We start from the raw sequence: 14,422 nt of genomic DNA, 5'->3' as shown, positions 1-14,422 counted from the left end.
TTGCTTATCTTTGGTGCGCAGAAAATGACCGCGGTTGTTATTAATCTATTAGTGGACCAATCGGCAGGTGGGTTGGACATTGAAATCCGCCAAATAGAGACCGTGTAAACACTTTTACCTCTCCCATACGATTACTCATCGATTAACAGACAGCTCTAGAGGCAAAATGTGCTCGATTCAAGCTGTTTGTCACTCCGAGTTCAAGTTTACTGTAAAACCGAATTTGATATTATAATCTAATTACTAAAATGTTCAATCCATACCACTTGAATATTAGGCAATGACACTAAGGCCTAGCATCACGCACCCAATGCCGGGTTGATAAATATGTGCGTGCAGCATGGGGGCCAGGAGGAGGCGGCGGCGGCGACAAGGGTTGAGAGGATGGCGGGGGGGGGGGGGGTCGTGCCTATTAACTAATGAGGTTTCCATAGTAGCGCAGCCATGCAGCCACAGTGGGAAGTGCAGCTGTGTTGTGTCTGGGCGGCTCTGACAGGGCTCTAATCTCTGGCCTAACAAAACCAGACACCCTGCCAAGGCGTGCGAGCTTCACACACACGGCGACATTTTTCACCGAGAACGACGTAGTTTGATTTTCTTCTCGCTAAATTAGCCGTGTCTCGTAATTGGCCAACATTATCCGGCATGGAAAATAGAGCACTTTTCTGCAATTATGCTTTAAATGCATCATTGCGCGTCCTCCCCCAATCATCCCATGTGAACAATTTTATCTTTTATGTTTATAAATATTTTCCAAAGGCTACAAATGGTTTTGCATCTGGTTGAGGATTATCGCACAACCATTACCGTATGTATTACATTATTTTAATAGCAACCCTAAAGATTACTTGAACGATCACCCTAAAGATTCATAAAGGATTCTTTTTGCCATAACGATTATCTATAAAGGAATATTTTAAAAAGGAATGTTCAATACCGCTGTTTTTTTTCAGACAAATACCAGTTTGATACTCAATTGATGAGTCACGGTCACGATCGCTGATACCAATTTTCAGGAGTAAAACGTTAATATTGTGTCTAGAATTAATATCATATTTTCATTATTTTTCACATCCAATTAATACCTTTACAAACACATTTTGCCACCTGTGGTTGACTGAAAATAACATCATATGCCCTCTCAGGATTCAGGTAATGACCAATCACGGCTCACCTGTTTTTTGGGTTTGGTCATGTGATGTTTGCAAGCTGAGCCCTGATTGGTCATTACCTGAGCCTGAGAACATATGATGTAGTTTTCAGTTGACAGCAAGTTGCAATATGTGTTTTTAAATATACTAATTGGACATGAAAAATAATGAAAATATCAAATTATAGACCAAAAAATTGACATTTTTACTTCTAAAAATGGCTAAATAAGTAAAGTATCCTTTTAATGATGAAAGGTAATTTTATATTGTTCTAATTTGTAATTTCTAGCTCCTGATCATAAAACAGCCACAAGGGGGCGTCACAAGTACTGACACCTTGAAGTAAAGCTAGCTATCGGTCTGACATTCATACTTGGTATTGGAACTCGGACATCCCTATATTTTCTACTCTTCTAATTTCTAATTCCTGGTTGTAAAATGGCCACAATTCAGCCACCGTCACGAGTACCAATACGTTGAAATAAGTATCTGGTATCGGTGCACGCCATCCCTAATTTTAAACTTAACCCGGACGTTACTACTATACAAATAATCACGTTTTGCTTTTCTTGAACTGAACATGTATTTGTCCTGCTACAGCACAGACTGAAAAGAGTGACAAATTCCGAAGCTGCGTTAGGAATGGAACGCCATCGTAAACCGATAACTTGGAGTACAACAACAGTGACCCTGCAGTGATTTCTATTTTTATATTTTTTTTTCCCACTGGGCAAACTTGTTAAAACCAGCAACCGGCGTTCAGAAATGGATTGTGTTCCGTGAGTATTAAGGTCTCTCCCGGCATGGCGGATGTTATTGTTTTTGGTGCGAGTGCTCCACATACTAAGTAAGCAATGTTTTGCTTTGTGGTGTTGCTGTTCAATTCCCTCCTGGATTGAACACTCCTCCTCGCCCGCTCCCCTCCATTTTAAACACCCAATTTCTTTCATTCATGGGAAGGATCGTGTAGATGGAATCATTTTCACGGTCGTGGTGGGTGGTAGGAGGGGGGGTTCTCACTCAACGTGGGCCTGAAATGAAATAAACTCCCGAATCAATTTCAGACGGGAGCAAGCTCGCTCGCCCCCGCAAAGCTGGAATTGGTTTTGTTATTGAGAATTAAATGAAGTGTAGTTTTTATTCTCATTGCAGATCACAGTCGTTCTCTTCAGCTGCTCTGATCCCAGCTGACTCGCATCCACTTTAATAAAAAGCCAAACTCTGCCAGCCGGCTGCAATTTGCAGCCCAGGGCTCGTTTATTGTTTTAAACGGGGGCCACCTTTTTCAACCTTTACACCGTCGCTTGGCGTTAAGCAGCCTTGAAATTACCCGGCTAATGACATTTAAATCCAGTTCACGTTTGTCCCGCTGTCGACTCCTTCGCTTGCGATTCAATTGCGGGTCGGTCTTGCCGATCGGTCCGCGATGTTTCTGTCACGGTTTGAGCTCAGCGGCTTTGCTGTGGACTCCATTGCGATCCGGCCAGCTGTCAACTTTCTATAGCGCTTATTTGATCTTTTATCTGAGGAAAGACTAAAGGAAGGAAGGATAAATGAAGCCAAGTGAGATTCACAAATATCAATCTCCACTGATTCGGTGACCAGTAGGAGAAGCAAATTCTGAGTTATGAGTTAGAATGAGTTAAAAAAATAGAGGGAAAAAAGAATAGCCTATCAGAGACAGAAGGCTTTATCGAAAATATTGTCAATCACTTGCTGTGCACACGCCAAGGTTAATGTAGTTATTGAGAACAAAGCAAAATTGAAAAAAACGTTTTCGTTGACGTAATAAAATACAAACCGTTAAAAAAAACAAACAGTAAAACAAACTAAAACTATACTTTTTTCTTTAAATTGTTTTTTTCGTTGAATGTCTAAATGATCTTTTTATCTATCATTTAAATGAAATTAAAAACAAACTATAATGAAAAATATCAAACTATTATAACCCTGGCACATGGCACAGCATCAACATGAGTAAGTCATGCGAGCAACGTAGCGGCTATGGCTAAGATCGCCTTGTTCACCGTGCACGTTTGTAAAGTGCACGTCTCATGTAGGTTCACTTTGGTGATGGATGTGACTTGCGAGGGCTTCATTCAAATCTTGCATGATAAAATTGCAAAATCTACCTGTAACTCAATTGGATCGCTCTTGATGAAATACTTGTGTCTCCCTTTGTATTCAGGTGAGCCACCCTCGGCGACTTCCCGATACCCGTCTCCCGCCGAGCTGGACGCCTTCGCCAAGAAGACCGCCAGCAGCCCGCTGTGCATCAAGATCTTTCCCTCGGACATCCGAGTGCCGCAGCACAAACAGCTGAGCAAGACGGTGAACGGCTTGGACACCACGGGCCGTGACTACAGCCCATACTCGCAGCCCTACTCTGGAGGCTACCAGGGCTTGTTGGCCATCGGCAAGGCGGCGGCGGCGGTTAAGGGTGTGGTGAAGAACTCCGAGGGGAAAAGGACTAAACAGACACACAGCCAGGCTTGTCTGACTCCGTATAAAAATAACGGATATAACATCCGGCACGGGCATAAGGCTTATCACGTCAACTCGTGTAAACCAGATGTCCCCGCGGAGACACTTTGTTCGAGTGCCGGGATGCCCTCTGGAGATCACGGCCGGCTTCCTCGCTCCGAGCTGGTGGAGGTTCAGAGCCTGATGAGGCAGCTGAACAGAGTCCCCCGGCCAAGGAGCGAGGCTAGGGCCAGCCCCTCTGTGCAGGCAGCAGCGGCGGCCGTGGCGCACCCGGACTTAGGCGCGGGCGTCCCGCCGACGCAATGTAGCATGGCATTCGGCGGGGCGGTGGTCCCCACGCAGAGTGCCGCCCGCGTGGCCCAAGCGGACTACGCCGCGTGGCAGCACATGCATCAGGTGTACCGGCAGGGAGCGGCGAGGATCTACAACCTCGGACCGGCTGACTCCGGCGTGGGGCAATCTCCCGAAAGCTGCCTGCCTGTGGCTTCCTCCTCGTACGGGGTGCATCCACCCATGCAGGGTCATTTCTCCGTTGGACACTTCTTCGCACCGCTTTGGGACGGCCTCACCGCTACGCCCAATAGCGACTGCTTTGTTTCTCAGGTGCCGGGTACCATGGCGCCCCCGCATCCTCGACTCGGCCAACACCACCAGACACATTTCCATCCTCACCCTCTTCCAGTTCCTCTTCATCCTCAGGTAGAGTTGCAGTTGTATATTCCAGAGTAATAGGACAGTACATTAAAGGGTTATAGGACAGATTAATCCCCGGGGTTTAAAGTGTCCTAAAGTGTTCTACGACAGATTAATCCCTGGGGGTTAGGTTTAGAGTTAGGGTTAGAACGTAATTGCTGAATACATTTGGTAATCTGGGGCGGCGTGTCTCAGTGGTGTGGTGGTCGTCTCCCAATCCAGAGGTTGTGGGTTCGAGCTCATGCCATTGTAATCATGTCGAAGTATCCTTGAGCAAGATACTGAGCCCCCAAATTGCTCCTGATGCTATGTCATCAGTAGGTAAATGGGTACACAAATGTAAAATACTTTAAGTTTAAGGTGGAGAAGCACAATACAAATGAAGTGCCGTCTCTCCTAGAGTGGTATAATCTGTCCTAGGACCCTTTAAACCCCCCAGGGATTAATCTGTCCTAAGACACTTTAACCCGGGTGTTAAAGGCTCCTAGGACCCTTTAACCCTTGGGAGTTAATCTGTCCTTGGATGCTTTAACCCGAGTTAGTGTGCCGTTCCACCAGGAATTTTCAGGTGGAAACTTTCCATGGGAATTAACCGGAATTTAGTTTAATCAATGGAAATAAACCCGGAATTTACGAATTTGAAAGTTGCTGACTTCAAATTATTCTTTGGCATCAAGTTATTAAGCCTGAGTACAAGTTTTCAATCTTTACAAAAAAAAATAAAATCTGTGAATAGGCAAAAGCCGAACCACAAATATAAGGGGGCTCTCTATGGATTGATTTGGTTATATTTTAGCATAATCCTGATTAAAGGAGAAAAAAAAAAAAAAAAAAAAGATTTCAGAATTTCACTTGGTCTATTTTTTTATTTTTTATTTTATTTTTTTTGAGTGGACTTCAGATACGCTGCGGGCAAGGAGAGGTATCTATTTTACATGGATGTCTGTTTATGATACAACAAAACTTTCCTACTTGTACTGGGGATAGAGCGATAATTGGCCGGGACGATTATCGGTGCTGATACTTGTCAAAATGGCAAACGTCGGCATCTGCCTTTTTACGAATCTGAAGGCCGCTAAAGCTGGTATCTCACCGAGCGATGAATGTTTGCGTACGTAGCGAATCTGTTTTTTTGTTTTTTTTTGTTTGTTTAATCAGGATTAGTAAGATGTTCACAGACAGTTTTTACTTGTCATAAACACATTTCAAACATATTCAGAAAGTTTTTCACTGTTAAGATCTTTTGACACCTTTTACGAACAATGACGAAAACCCCAAATAAGCTACATTTGCATGCATTTGTCACTCAGTGAGATACCAGAGCACTTTTCATGTATGGTTTTATTTGAATTTCCACTTTATATAAAAATAATGCTGGCACTCGAACTCCCTATACTTTTTATTTTTTTAAATAAAAAGATAATAAAATCAAATTAATAAATTTTTGAAATTTAGGAAAACTTTACAGTAGAAAACTTTGTGGAACTATTTACTTGCTTAGTCTTTAATTTGGCTGAACACATGCCGATGACCCTGAAAGCTCCCTGCAATTTTTGTTAGAATTTGTAAACAAATCTGTCAATTCTTTACAAACTTTTATTGTTTTACTGTAAATGAATATCAGCGTGGAATATCAGTTATCAGTCTCCTTGACTACTAATAATCGGTATCGGCCTTGAAAAAACGCGGTCTATCACTAATTTGTACCTTTCCATTAAATTACCATCAATTCCCAGTTAATTCCATCGAAAATTTTAAATTTGATATATTTCCGAAATTCCAACTTCCCATGGAAATTCATGAAAATACAGTCAGGAAATTGACTGGAAATGTTACCCCCTTTGCTCAGGTCTACGGCACGGAGCAAAATGTCTGCTGCGGGCCGCCGGGCGCGAGTCTGTGCCACGCCGCAGCACTCAGCAGAAGCCTGCAGTCTCTGGAGTGCCTCATCAGTGAAATCCAGCCGCCCTGCATCAAAGAGCGCATGCTGGGCCGCGGGTACGAGGCCGCCGGGACGCAGCAGATGCTGGAGCAGCAGCAGCAGCTTCATCATCATCATCACGCCCACATCCAGCTTCCAGTCTACAGATGAGACGCGACGCGGCCAGCGACAACTCGCTTTGATTTCCGGCGTGCCGACGTTTTGTACAGTGGAACGCCCTCGCGATCCTCGAAGTCGGAGTTTGGCCAAAATATTCAGGTAGTCGCATAAAAACATGGAATTTTAATTGCATTTTGGAGTGACCTCAGTGTAATTCATCCCCTAAAATGTTTAGAATTGCCTAGATTATTTATAATTTAAACCATAAATATATAACAAACTATGATCCCATTTTACATAAGCCTTCAAAATAAATGGCTTACAAATAATTAGATTTCGATAAATACACCGTTGACATCTCACACTCATCTGAGTTGAGACGTATTACTTCAGCCTCGTTGCTTAACCAATGTTCTACTTTCATTCGGGGCTTTGGCGCCATCTTATAAATACGTGATTGACAAAAACGCAACTCGTTGAATTTGGCAATAGCAAACCACAAATATGCCGGCAATTACTGTATTACTGTTACTGTATTCTTAGCCACTGTAACATTATGCACTGAATAGAATATTAATACGGCACTTAACGGTAAATATACGGGGAATAAAATAACAGTACTTAATAATAATTCAAATAAATGTATTGTAAAAGTTACATAAAAATTGTACCTAAATAAATGTTTAAAAACAAACTCCCTAAAGGTAAATACAACGGAACGGTCGGGCAGAGATTCTTTTGCATACCACTAGAAGGGAACATTTTTGAGATTTTCTGCAATAGGCCCTCGAGAACCTGAAGCGTTTTTCCGATCCTTAATCTGTTGTTTGACTTTTCCCTGAAACTTTCGGTTGAATTGAGAGGGTTCACCGCCTATAATCGGTCTCGTGTCAAAGGACTGTGCTGGAAAATGATAATCATGAGCCAAGATGCTGATTCCTCTGCCATTATTCTTCATACTGATGTAGAGCCCCCACAGTGACCATTATCTGCCATAACAATAATAATAATAATAATAATCAAACAGTTACTGTACTTGAATCTACTTTCCCACTCCGAGAGAATCATGAACACTCAGGCTTTTCCAATATGATTCTTCTGCTTACTGTATGGAGAATGGGGGGCGGGGGGGTGATAAAGATGTGAATTTTTTTTTGTGTGTGTGTCACGCATTACTGACGAGTAAAGCTTTTATCTAAAGTAATATAATTATACTGTCACACTTGTAATGTGACGACGCAGGTCTAAATCAACTGTGGCGTTCAGGCCAAGCAGAATGTGCCCTTTGAGTCTGTTTTGACATGATTTTTTTTTTTGGGCATAAGAGGAAAACATTCACTAGACATATTGGATTCACGGTTTAATTCAGTCCAACGCAAGAGCTGTTTTGAAAATTCTGCCTTTACAAGGATTTAGGTTTTGTGTGTGTGTGTGTGTGAATTTCTTGATCTTTTTAAACTGTAGGTGTACCAGATTTTGTGGTTTCCTATCCATAATTCTGGAATGACCTACACACAATCGAAAACATCACGGCGGGTACTTGCTTGAGTGTCTGCAATGCTTGTAAAATATTTATTTATGTGGATTTGTATGGGAGCTGAAAAAAAGTGTCTCGAAGATTATTAAGTGCAATTATTATATCTATGGACATGATGCGGTATGTACATTATCTATGTATGTATGTATGACCTGTCCCTTTTTGCTCTCTGCTTCCTAATGAGGATTGTCAAGTAAATGACATTTTTTAGACCCAAATAATTGTCTGTGCTTGTTATTATACATATTTCAGGAATAATTTCCTCTAAAAACAGAGTTGGTTTTACTGGACAGTGAAACTGTAAAATAAGGTCAAAGAAAACAAAACTAAATACTATGGTATACAGATATATGTTATGGGGTTGGACGATATGGTCTTAAAATCTTTCAATCATTTTTTCCTTTTCTTTAATCCAAAAAAAAAAAAAAAAAAAAAAAAGGCAAATGGTGATCAAAATAAAATGTGCTTTTTTGTTTATGGCTTTATTTCTCTTGCTGTCTAACGAGCTTGGAAATGATCCTTACTAGTGTAAATGTTCAACAATTTAACATAATACTATGACAGCCACAAAAATGAATATAATGTTAAATAATCCATGAGAAAATTCCCTAATCATTCTAATTTCTAAATATTCAACATTCAAAGAATTCAAAATATTCCAGGATAAAGTCCCTCAGTCGAAGGATTTTTTATTTTTTATTTCAAAGTTTAACATAGCTCAGATTTCCCAAATGGATTATCTTTTTATTAATTTCCGAAGATTTCAATCATCCCAAATTTTAAAGGATTTTCTATTTGGAAATTCCCTAACTAATTGATTTTTATTCCTACAAATTCTTTGTTCATATTTTTAATACAATTCCACAATTTCCCAAAAAATGACTTTTTTTTAATTAATTTATTGGACTTTAATCATTTTTAAAATATTTCCTCCATATTTCATTTTGAAGGAATTCCACATTTTCCTTGAGAACATTCCCTAGTTAATGGATTATTTGTTTAGAGTCTAACCATTCCTAATTTTCAAGTATTTCACATTTTCTATTACAGCATTTTATTTTATTTTTTTGGTGTTGTGTGTCCCTCTCCCGCCCCCAATTCATCATGTCTTCTTAACTGACTTCAATCATTTCTATTTTTTAAAGATTTTCCATGACAAAATTCCCTCTCTTTTGCTAGACTGAATATATAATAATGCAAATCTCAGAGAGATCATTATCATACATTCAATCATATCATACAAGCATAGGCCATTTGAATACTGTACACCAACATAGCACATAAATGAAAGTAATTAGTTAATGCAAGCATTAGCTAGTCTGTATTACAGCACAAATGACCCAGATGGAAAGTGTAATAGCATTCTGTTTGCTGTTTGGGGTTTAAAGAGCAATAAGAGCTTGATAAGTAATAATCCAGGCCTTAAAGGTCAGTGTTGTTGTCATTGAGGCGCTGTTGTCGGGCAGTGATTTGCTGATTTGAGCCTATTGTGTTACAGGCTTGGACGTGGGGCGTTTTTCATGCTATTTATCTGTCAGGACAGGTCCGGGCGCCGTGCTGATAAACCAACCTGGAACACAGACACGCTCTCCTCCTCTCCTCTCTTCTTTCTCGCTGACGATTAGTTCAGGCCCGGCTCCTCCGGGAGGGGAACAGAAGCTGCTCCGACCTCCTGGGACATACTTCAGATAAGGCGGCCTGCAGAAAGAGGAGGAGGAGAGTTGATCTGGTGGGATTAGTGCAGGGAAATGAAGGAGAAAGGAAAGGTGATCCTAATCTCTTTTTTTCCCCACAAAGATGAGAAATTAAATTGTCTTCCAATAAAACTCATAAAATGACAGAATTATATACAGAATAAATTATTACATAGTACAGTGGCGTCTCAAGATATGTGTTGATATGTACTTGGTCATTTTTCACAGAGGTGGCAGACTGGATGCTTGAGCATTGTTATATTGTATGTCTACATGTTTTATTCCTCCTTTTGTATTCAAATACTGTATCAGTTATTGAAAGCGTTATAACACTGCCACATATATGCTATTCGTTATGGCATTTCCCCAATATGTGCAAAGTGACTTATCGGCAAAGCCATGTGTTTGTTTTAAATTAAAATGACACTACATTGTAATTGATTAATTGTACTTAAACTTCATTGATGGACTTAAAAACATGAAATGCTTAATCATCACCAGTCCCATCATTCATCATCGTTGGATGCTCCCCTGACTCCTACCTTTTCATGCAATGTACTATTTCATCGTACTGCACATGTGCAGACTTTTTTTTTCCAGGAAGAGTGTAGCAAAACAAACCTAATGGCAGGCTGTGAAGAAAATGATGACTCCAAGTCATGTTGTATTGAAGGGAGAGCTTGAAAGTCCAGAGCACTGACTGTGTCACCGTCACATTTTCATGGGTTGCTGCAGAAACATGCACCAGTTAGTCTTTGAAGGATGATGGTGGAATACTGAAACACTCAAAGAGTATGAACGTCACCATACACACATCAAACATAAGCAGGAAAGGTTATACAAGTGACAGAAGGCGTGATTGACATAGGCACGTGATCTTTACCTGCAAAAATACACTTTTGCTTTTTGTCTGTTTGGATGTCAGACAGGCTAGAAAAAAAGCACAAAGTTCATATATACACAATTCTGAAGATATGTTTGATCCGGAAAACATTGTATGAATGGAAAAGAATAAAAATAAATTTGTATTTATGGTTAACTTTGTCGTCCCTGAACAGCATAATGGTGGCGTCAGTACGGTAAGAACAAAATAAAACTAAGTCAACACTGACCTCTACAGACCCAACGACGAACAGTAATAATATATATATTTTTAAACTTTTATACGAATCTAAGCGCCACCGTGATTACGTTACTATAAATAGCCACTACACAAAACGATGATTTACCTAAAAATAAAAACGAGTGATTTACATAACTCCTGTTCTTGTTACCTTTAAATGGACTTTAACCGCACTCAGTTGTTCACTAAAACATTAGGCCCGAGTAAATGTCCTACATATTAAAGAAAAATTGGCAACAGCTTTGCTGCATGTTGTTCGTGTTTGCGTTAATTTACTCACACTCACATTTCCGCACTCCAAGCCTCCTTCCGGTTTACGTTCTCGCGCCCCTCCCGATGCTGACCAATAAGAGCATAGATAACCACACCGTTGACGTCACTACAGGAAGCAACTGGATAAAATCCGTCTCTGACCGAACGGAGGATTTCGAATACCTGCACTCGGCGATATACTAAAATACTAAAGCCTGAAAAAAAGTGAACAAATTGAGTTTTTATCCGATGTTTTGTTCTAAGCGCCATTACATTCATTCATTCCTCTGTACACCATAAGTTTGCATTCTCGCGCTGATCTGCCGCTGACCAATAAGAGTAGAGTGATGTCACGTGTTTTGCTGTGACATTTAGGAATGATTAGATTTTTTTTTTTCCAAACTTACATTCAATAAAACAGTGCGCCGGTACATGTAGACCAAGACAATTTTAGGAAAATTTTAATGTTGTCATAATTTCTGGTTTAATACTTATTTTTGACATTGTCTGTTGATCCAGTCACATTAAGGCACCAGTTGTATTTATGAAATGAACATTAAATATTCAAATATCGCTGGCATCAGGCCGAAAAGTACATCCAAAATTGTCACTTTTCAGGAGACCCCCAAAGATGGCATGTTTGTCCAACCATTAACATTGCATTCTCAAAGAGAACGGGCCGTTTTCAACACTTCAGATTGGTCAATAATTTGGAAACAATAACAGCCACGCATGTGTACTAACCAAGTGTATAGATTTTGGAAAAAAAAAATCTCAAAATTACTAAATTGTGACTTATGATGCCAACGATATGGAATGAATGTTAAGCTGCAACAGGAGGGCTGCATTAAAAAAAAAAAATGAAAAAAAAGAAAAACACTAAAATGCAACATTCAAGTGTAAGGCTTCATAGATGCTGTCATTAGAACAAAAAACAAAATAAATAAATTAAAATCACACACATGGATGGTACATAAATGGCAGCACGCCATCCTCTGACATCAAACTGTGTAGTCCAGATCCGCGTTGAGCCTCACGTACATCTCGTAAATTGCGTCGACGGTGGCGGCGAAGTTGACCAGGAAGTGACGCACGTTTTCCAGACATTCTTCCTCTTTCACGTCCTCTCCTTTCGAAAGCGCCTTGAGGAAGTTGGACCTGTAGGGAGCCGCGTACAGCGCCGTCTGCAAGATAGGCAAAACAAAACATAGAATGTAGATCACAGCTGGGCACTTTTGTGTACAAGGGACGCATTTGATTTTTAGAAATGGACAGTTGGGTCAAGACCTTCTCAGACCAGAGGGGGAAAAAAAGGAAGTCAATATGTGTTTTTAAAATGTTATGTTTTTTTTTTTTGGTTTTTTTTTTTAATAAAATAAAATATTAATTCATTTTCATTTTCAAATGTTTATGAACCTAACATTTAAAACTTTCAAACATTTTAAATGTTTACATTTTAAAACTATGTTTTATATTGTTTGTAAGCCACTGCAACATTTTGCACAGCTTCAACATTGACTCTTATGGTTTAAATTAAATTTAGGAAAACTTGAAAGAAAAAAAACATTAATAAAGATTTTTATTTAAAACGGATTTCACATTGTATTTAAACAAACAAACAAACAAACAAACAAAACTGAACTGTATAGTACTGGATTTAAAAAAAGTTTGAACATTTATTTCAATAGTTTTCACATACCAATAGAGGGAGCTGGTGTACCACTAGTTGTACAAATACTACACATTTTGAGAAGTGATATAGCCGTACATTATACATGTCTAGTCAATTCCCAGCCTCAATATCAGGCTGTGACCCAATTTACTTCAAGAATGAATGAAACCAAAAATAATGGTGTTTGTTGACCAATTTTAGGACCGGCAGCATTTGGTCAGCATGCACGTTTTCTACTCACGTTGAAAATCCTCTGGACAAACCACCCGTGATATCTCTTGAGCGCCTTTTCGTAGGCTTTGGTGATGTTGACGCGTATGAGGTTGGGCTGGTTCAGGTCTCGCTCGCCGTCCACCAAACTCTGCAGCAGGATTTGGATAAATCGGAGACCCCTGTAGGACAGAAACAGACACATACTGAGCTAGATCGTTTTCTTAAAGGACATGTTGCGGACCCCTACGTAAAAACTGTTAGGGCTTTGGTGGACGGAATGTAGTGTTTGCCTCACCTCTTGAGCCACATGAGAGCCAGCGTGGCCCCCGCTTTGGGCCACTCGGCCCCCAGGTCTTGCCGCTCGGCTTCTAGGATCTGCTGCAGGGTGAAGTACCGCTGCGGGTCTTTCAAGTATACTTCTTTAATTTTCTGTGGGCACACACACACACATTAATAACATCTAAACAATGTATGATAACAGAGTCCTTTCATTCACTCGCCCACCTTGATGTTGCCGTTAAGGTCTGATTTGATTGGCGAGAACACATTGGAGCCCAAACAGTCTGAAGGACAAAAGCAACATTTAACTAGGATGTGATGGTGATTAGTGGGAACATTTCGTCCAATTTATTATTAACTACTTTAGAATAGCACGAATGACCTGCAAATGCCATTAAATAAATAAATATATATATATAAAATGTTCCATGTCATTTTCCACATTTGATGGATTTTTAATAGACAGGAAGGAAATTTATTGGGCAAAAGGAGAATCACCTTAAATTTTCTACTTGTTGAAAATGATCATAGGAATACAGAGAAAAAAAGTCACGTGATGGCGATAAAATGGGAGGGGATACATATTCTCACAGGGCTTCTGTGATGCATTTTTTTTACGGGGTAAATACTTTGGCACCGTGGCATAACACCTGTTGAGAGTGTAGTGTGCTACGCTCAAGTGTAAACACGAAAAGCGCAGCACATCTGTAACACGTGACCGGGATCACCAATGAGGTCTAAACCCAATACACTAACGTCAAGAGAGCGAAAGTGGACTTTAGTTGTTGCTCACCGAAGAAGGACGGAAGGTGCGAGACGGTTTCCAGGAAGAGTTTGGTGTTTACGGAGTTGTCCGGGGGCAGCTCACCAAATCGGTTGTCCAGGAGTAGCGACATGTTGTTCGTCTTTCTTGTTCTTTTTCCCCACTACGAACTACTGCGCGCTCTCCTTTGAGGTGTTCTCCAGACAACACACAACCCGGAAGTCGCTTTCCCACGGGTAGGAGGCGCTTCGTCGGTCCGCCTTTGGGCTCAGGTGTCCGTCATTTTTCCCTTTTCTTTCAAAATTGTTTTTAAAGCACCTAAACATGTTTCTATTCGTTTTCAAATTATTTACAGCAAATTTCGATGATGTAACTGTCAAAAGTTACTCTCGTCTAGGCGCGTGGTGATGACGACGCATTTCAGCCACATCATTAGGGATACCTGCTTCGACATAAAACTACCAAAATAATTTGGTTATGATATGGATCTGAACTGCTCCTTCTGTGACTCCCAATCAGA

The 14,422-nt window shown here is 40.3% G+C and overlaps 2 protein-coding genes and 1 long non-coding RNA gene across 11 annotated transcripts in view; 1 reads left to right on the top strand and 2 right to left on the bottom strand.

Moving 5' to 3' along the window:
• The window catches only part of LOC144002876 (protein FAM222A-like), a 55,479-nt gene extending 47,257 nt beyond the window's left edge, over positions 1–8,222 (top strand). For all 6 annotated transcript variants that reach the window (XM_077498528.1, XM_077498529.1, XM_077498532.1 and 3 more), the window contains 2 exons: positions 3,340–4,334; positions 6,178–8,222. In XM_077498528.1, the coding sequence (XP_077354654.1) occupies positions 3,340–4,334; positions 6,178–6,420 (1,238 nt within the window). In that variant the 3' untranslated portion in view covers positions 6,421–8,222. The remainder of the gene's footprint in view (positions 1–3,339; positions 4,335–6,177) is intronic.
• The window catches only part of LOC144002877 (uncharacterized), a 35,066-nt gene extending 23,818 nt beyond the window's left edge, over positions 1–11,248 (bottom strand). Inside the window, exons 1-4 of one of the 4 annotated variants that reach the window (XR_013278838.1) lie at positions 10,875–11,004; positions 10,484–10,530; positions 10,222–10,329; positions 9,477–9,604 (exon numbers count right to left, since the gene is read on the bottom strand). This is a non-coding gene — a long non-coding RNA (uncharacterized LOC144002877). Of the gene's footprint in view, positions 1–9,476; positions 9,605–10,221; positions 10,330–10,483; positions 10,531–10,874 lie in introns of all 4 variants that reach the window. The other 3 variants (XR_013278837.1, XR_013278835.1, XR_013278836.1) reach the window with 3 other exon arrangements.
• Positions 11,249–11,420: 172 nt separating this feature from the next.
• On the bottom strand, positions 11,421–14,201 carry LOC144002086 (glycolipid transfer protein-like). Its single transcript, XM_077496960.1, has 5 exons — positions 13,933–14,201; positions 13,365–13,423; positions 13,156–13,289; positions 12,889–13,039; positions 11,421–12,159 (listed from the first exon to the last, which is right to left on the bottom strand). The coding sequence occupies exons 1-5, from the start codon at positions 14,033–14,035 to the stop codon at positions 11,977–11,979; spliced, it is 630 nt and encodes a 209-aa protein (XP_077353086.1). The 5' UTR covers positions 14,036–14,201; the 3' UTR covers positions 11,421–11,976.
• Positions 14,202–14,422: the final 221 nt, after the last annotated feature.

Source organism: Festucalex cinctus, chromosome 15 (assembly GCF_051991245.1).
Source record: "Festucalex cinctus isolate MCC-2025b chromosome 15, RoL_Fcin_1.0, whole genome shotgun sequence".
Classification (NCBI taxonomy): Eukaryota; Metazoa; Chordata; class Actinopteri; order Syngnathiformes; family Syngnathidae; genus Festucalex; species Festucalex cinctus.
The sequence above is the reverse complement of the archived record's forward strand: the minus strand, read 5'-3'. Positions and strand labels throughout refer to the sequence as shown.

What these genes read in the sequence shown, in the direction of transcription:
- LOC144002086 (XM_077496960.1), bottom strand. Translation starts at nt 14,035, where the DNA reads ATGTCGCTACTCCTGGACAACCGATTTGGTGAGCTGCCCCCGGACAAC. An exon ending in GCTCTCATGTGGCTCAAGAG is followed by an intron (nt 13,040 to 13,155) that starts GTGAGGCAAACA and finishes TCTGTCCTACAG; the next exon opens with GGGTCTCCGATTTATCCAAA. An exon ending in TTGTCCAGAGGATTTTCAAC is followed by an intron (nt 12,160 to 12,888) that starts GTGAGTAGAAAA and finishes CCTATCTTGCAG; the next exon opens with ACGGCGCTGTACGCGGCTCC.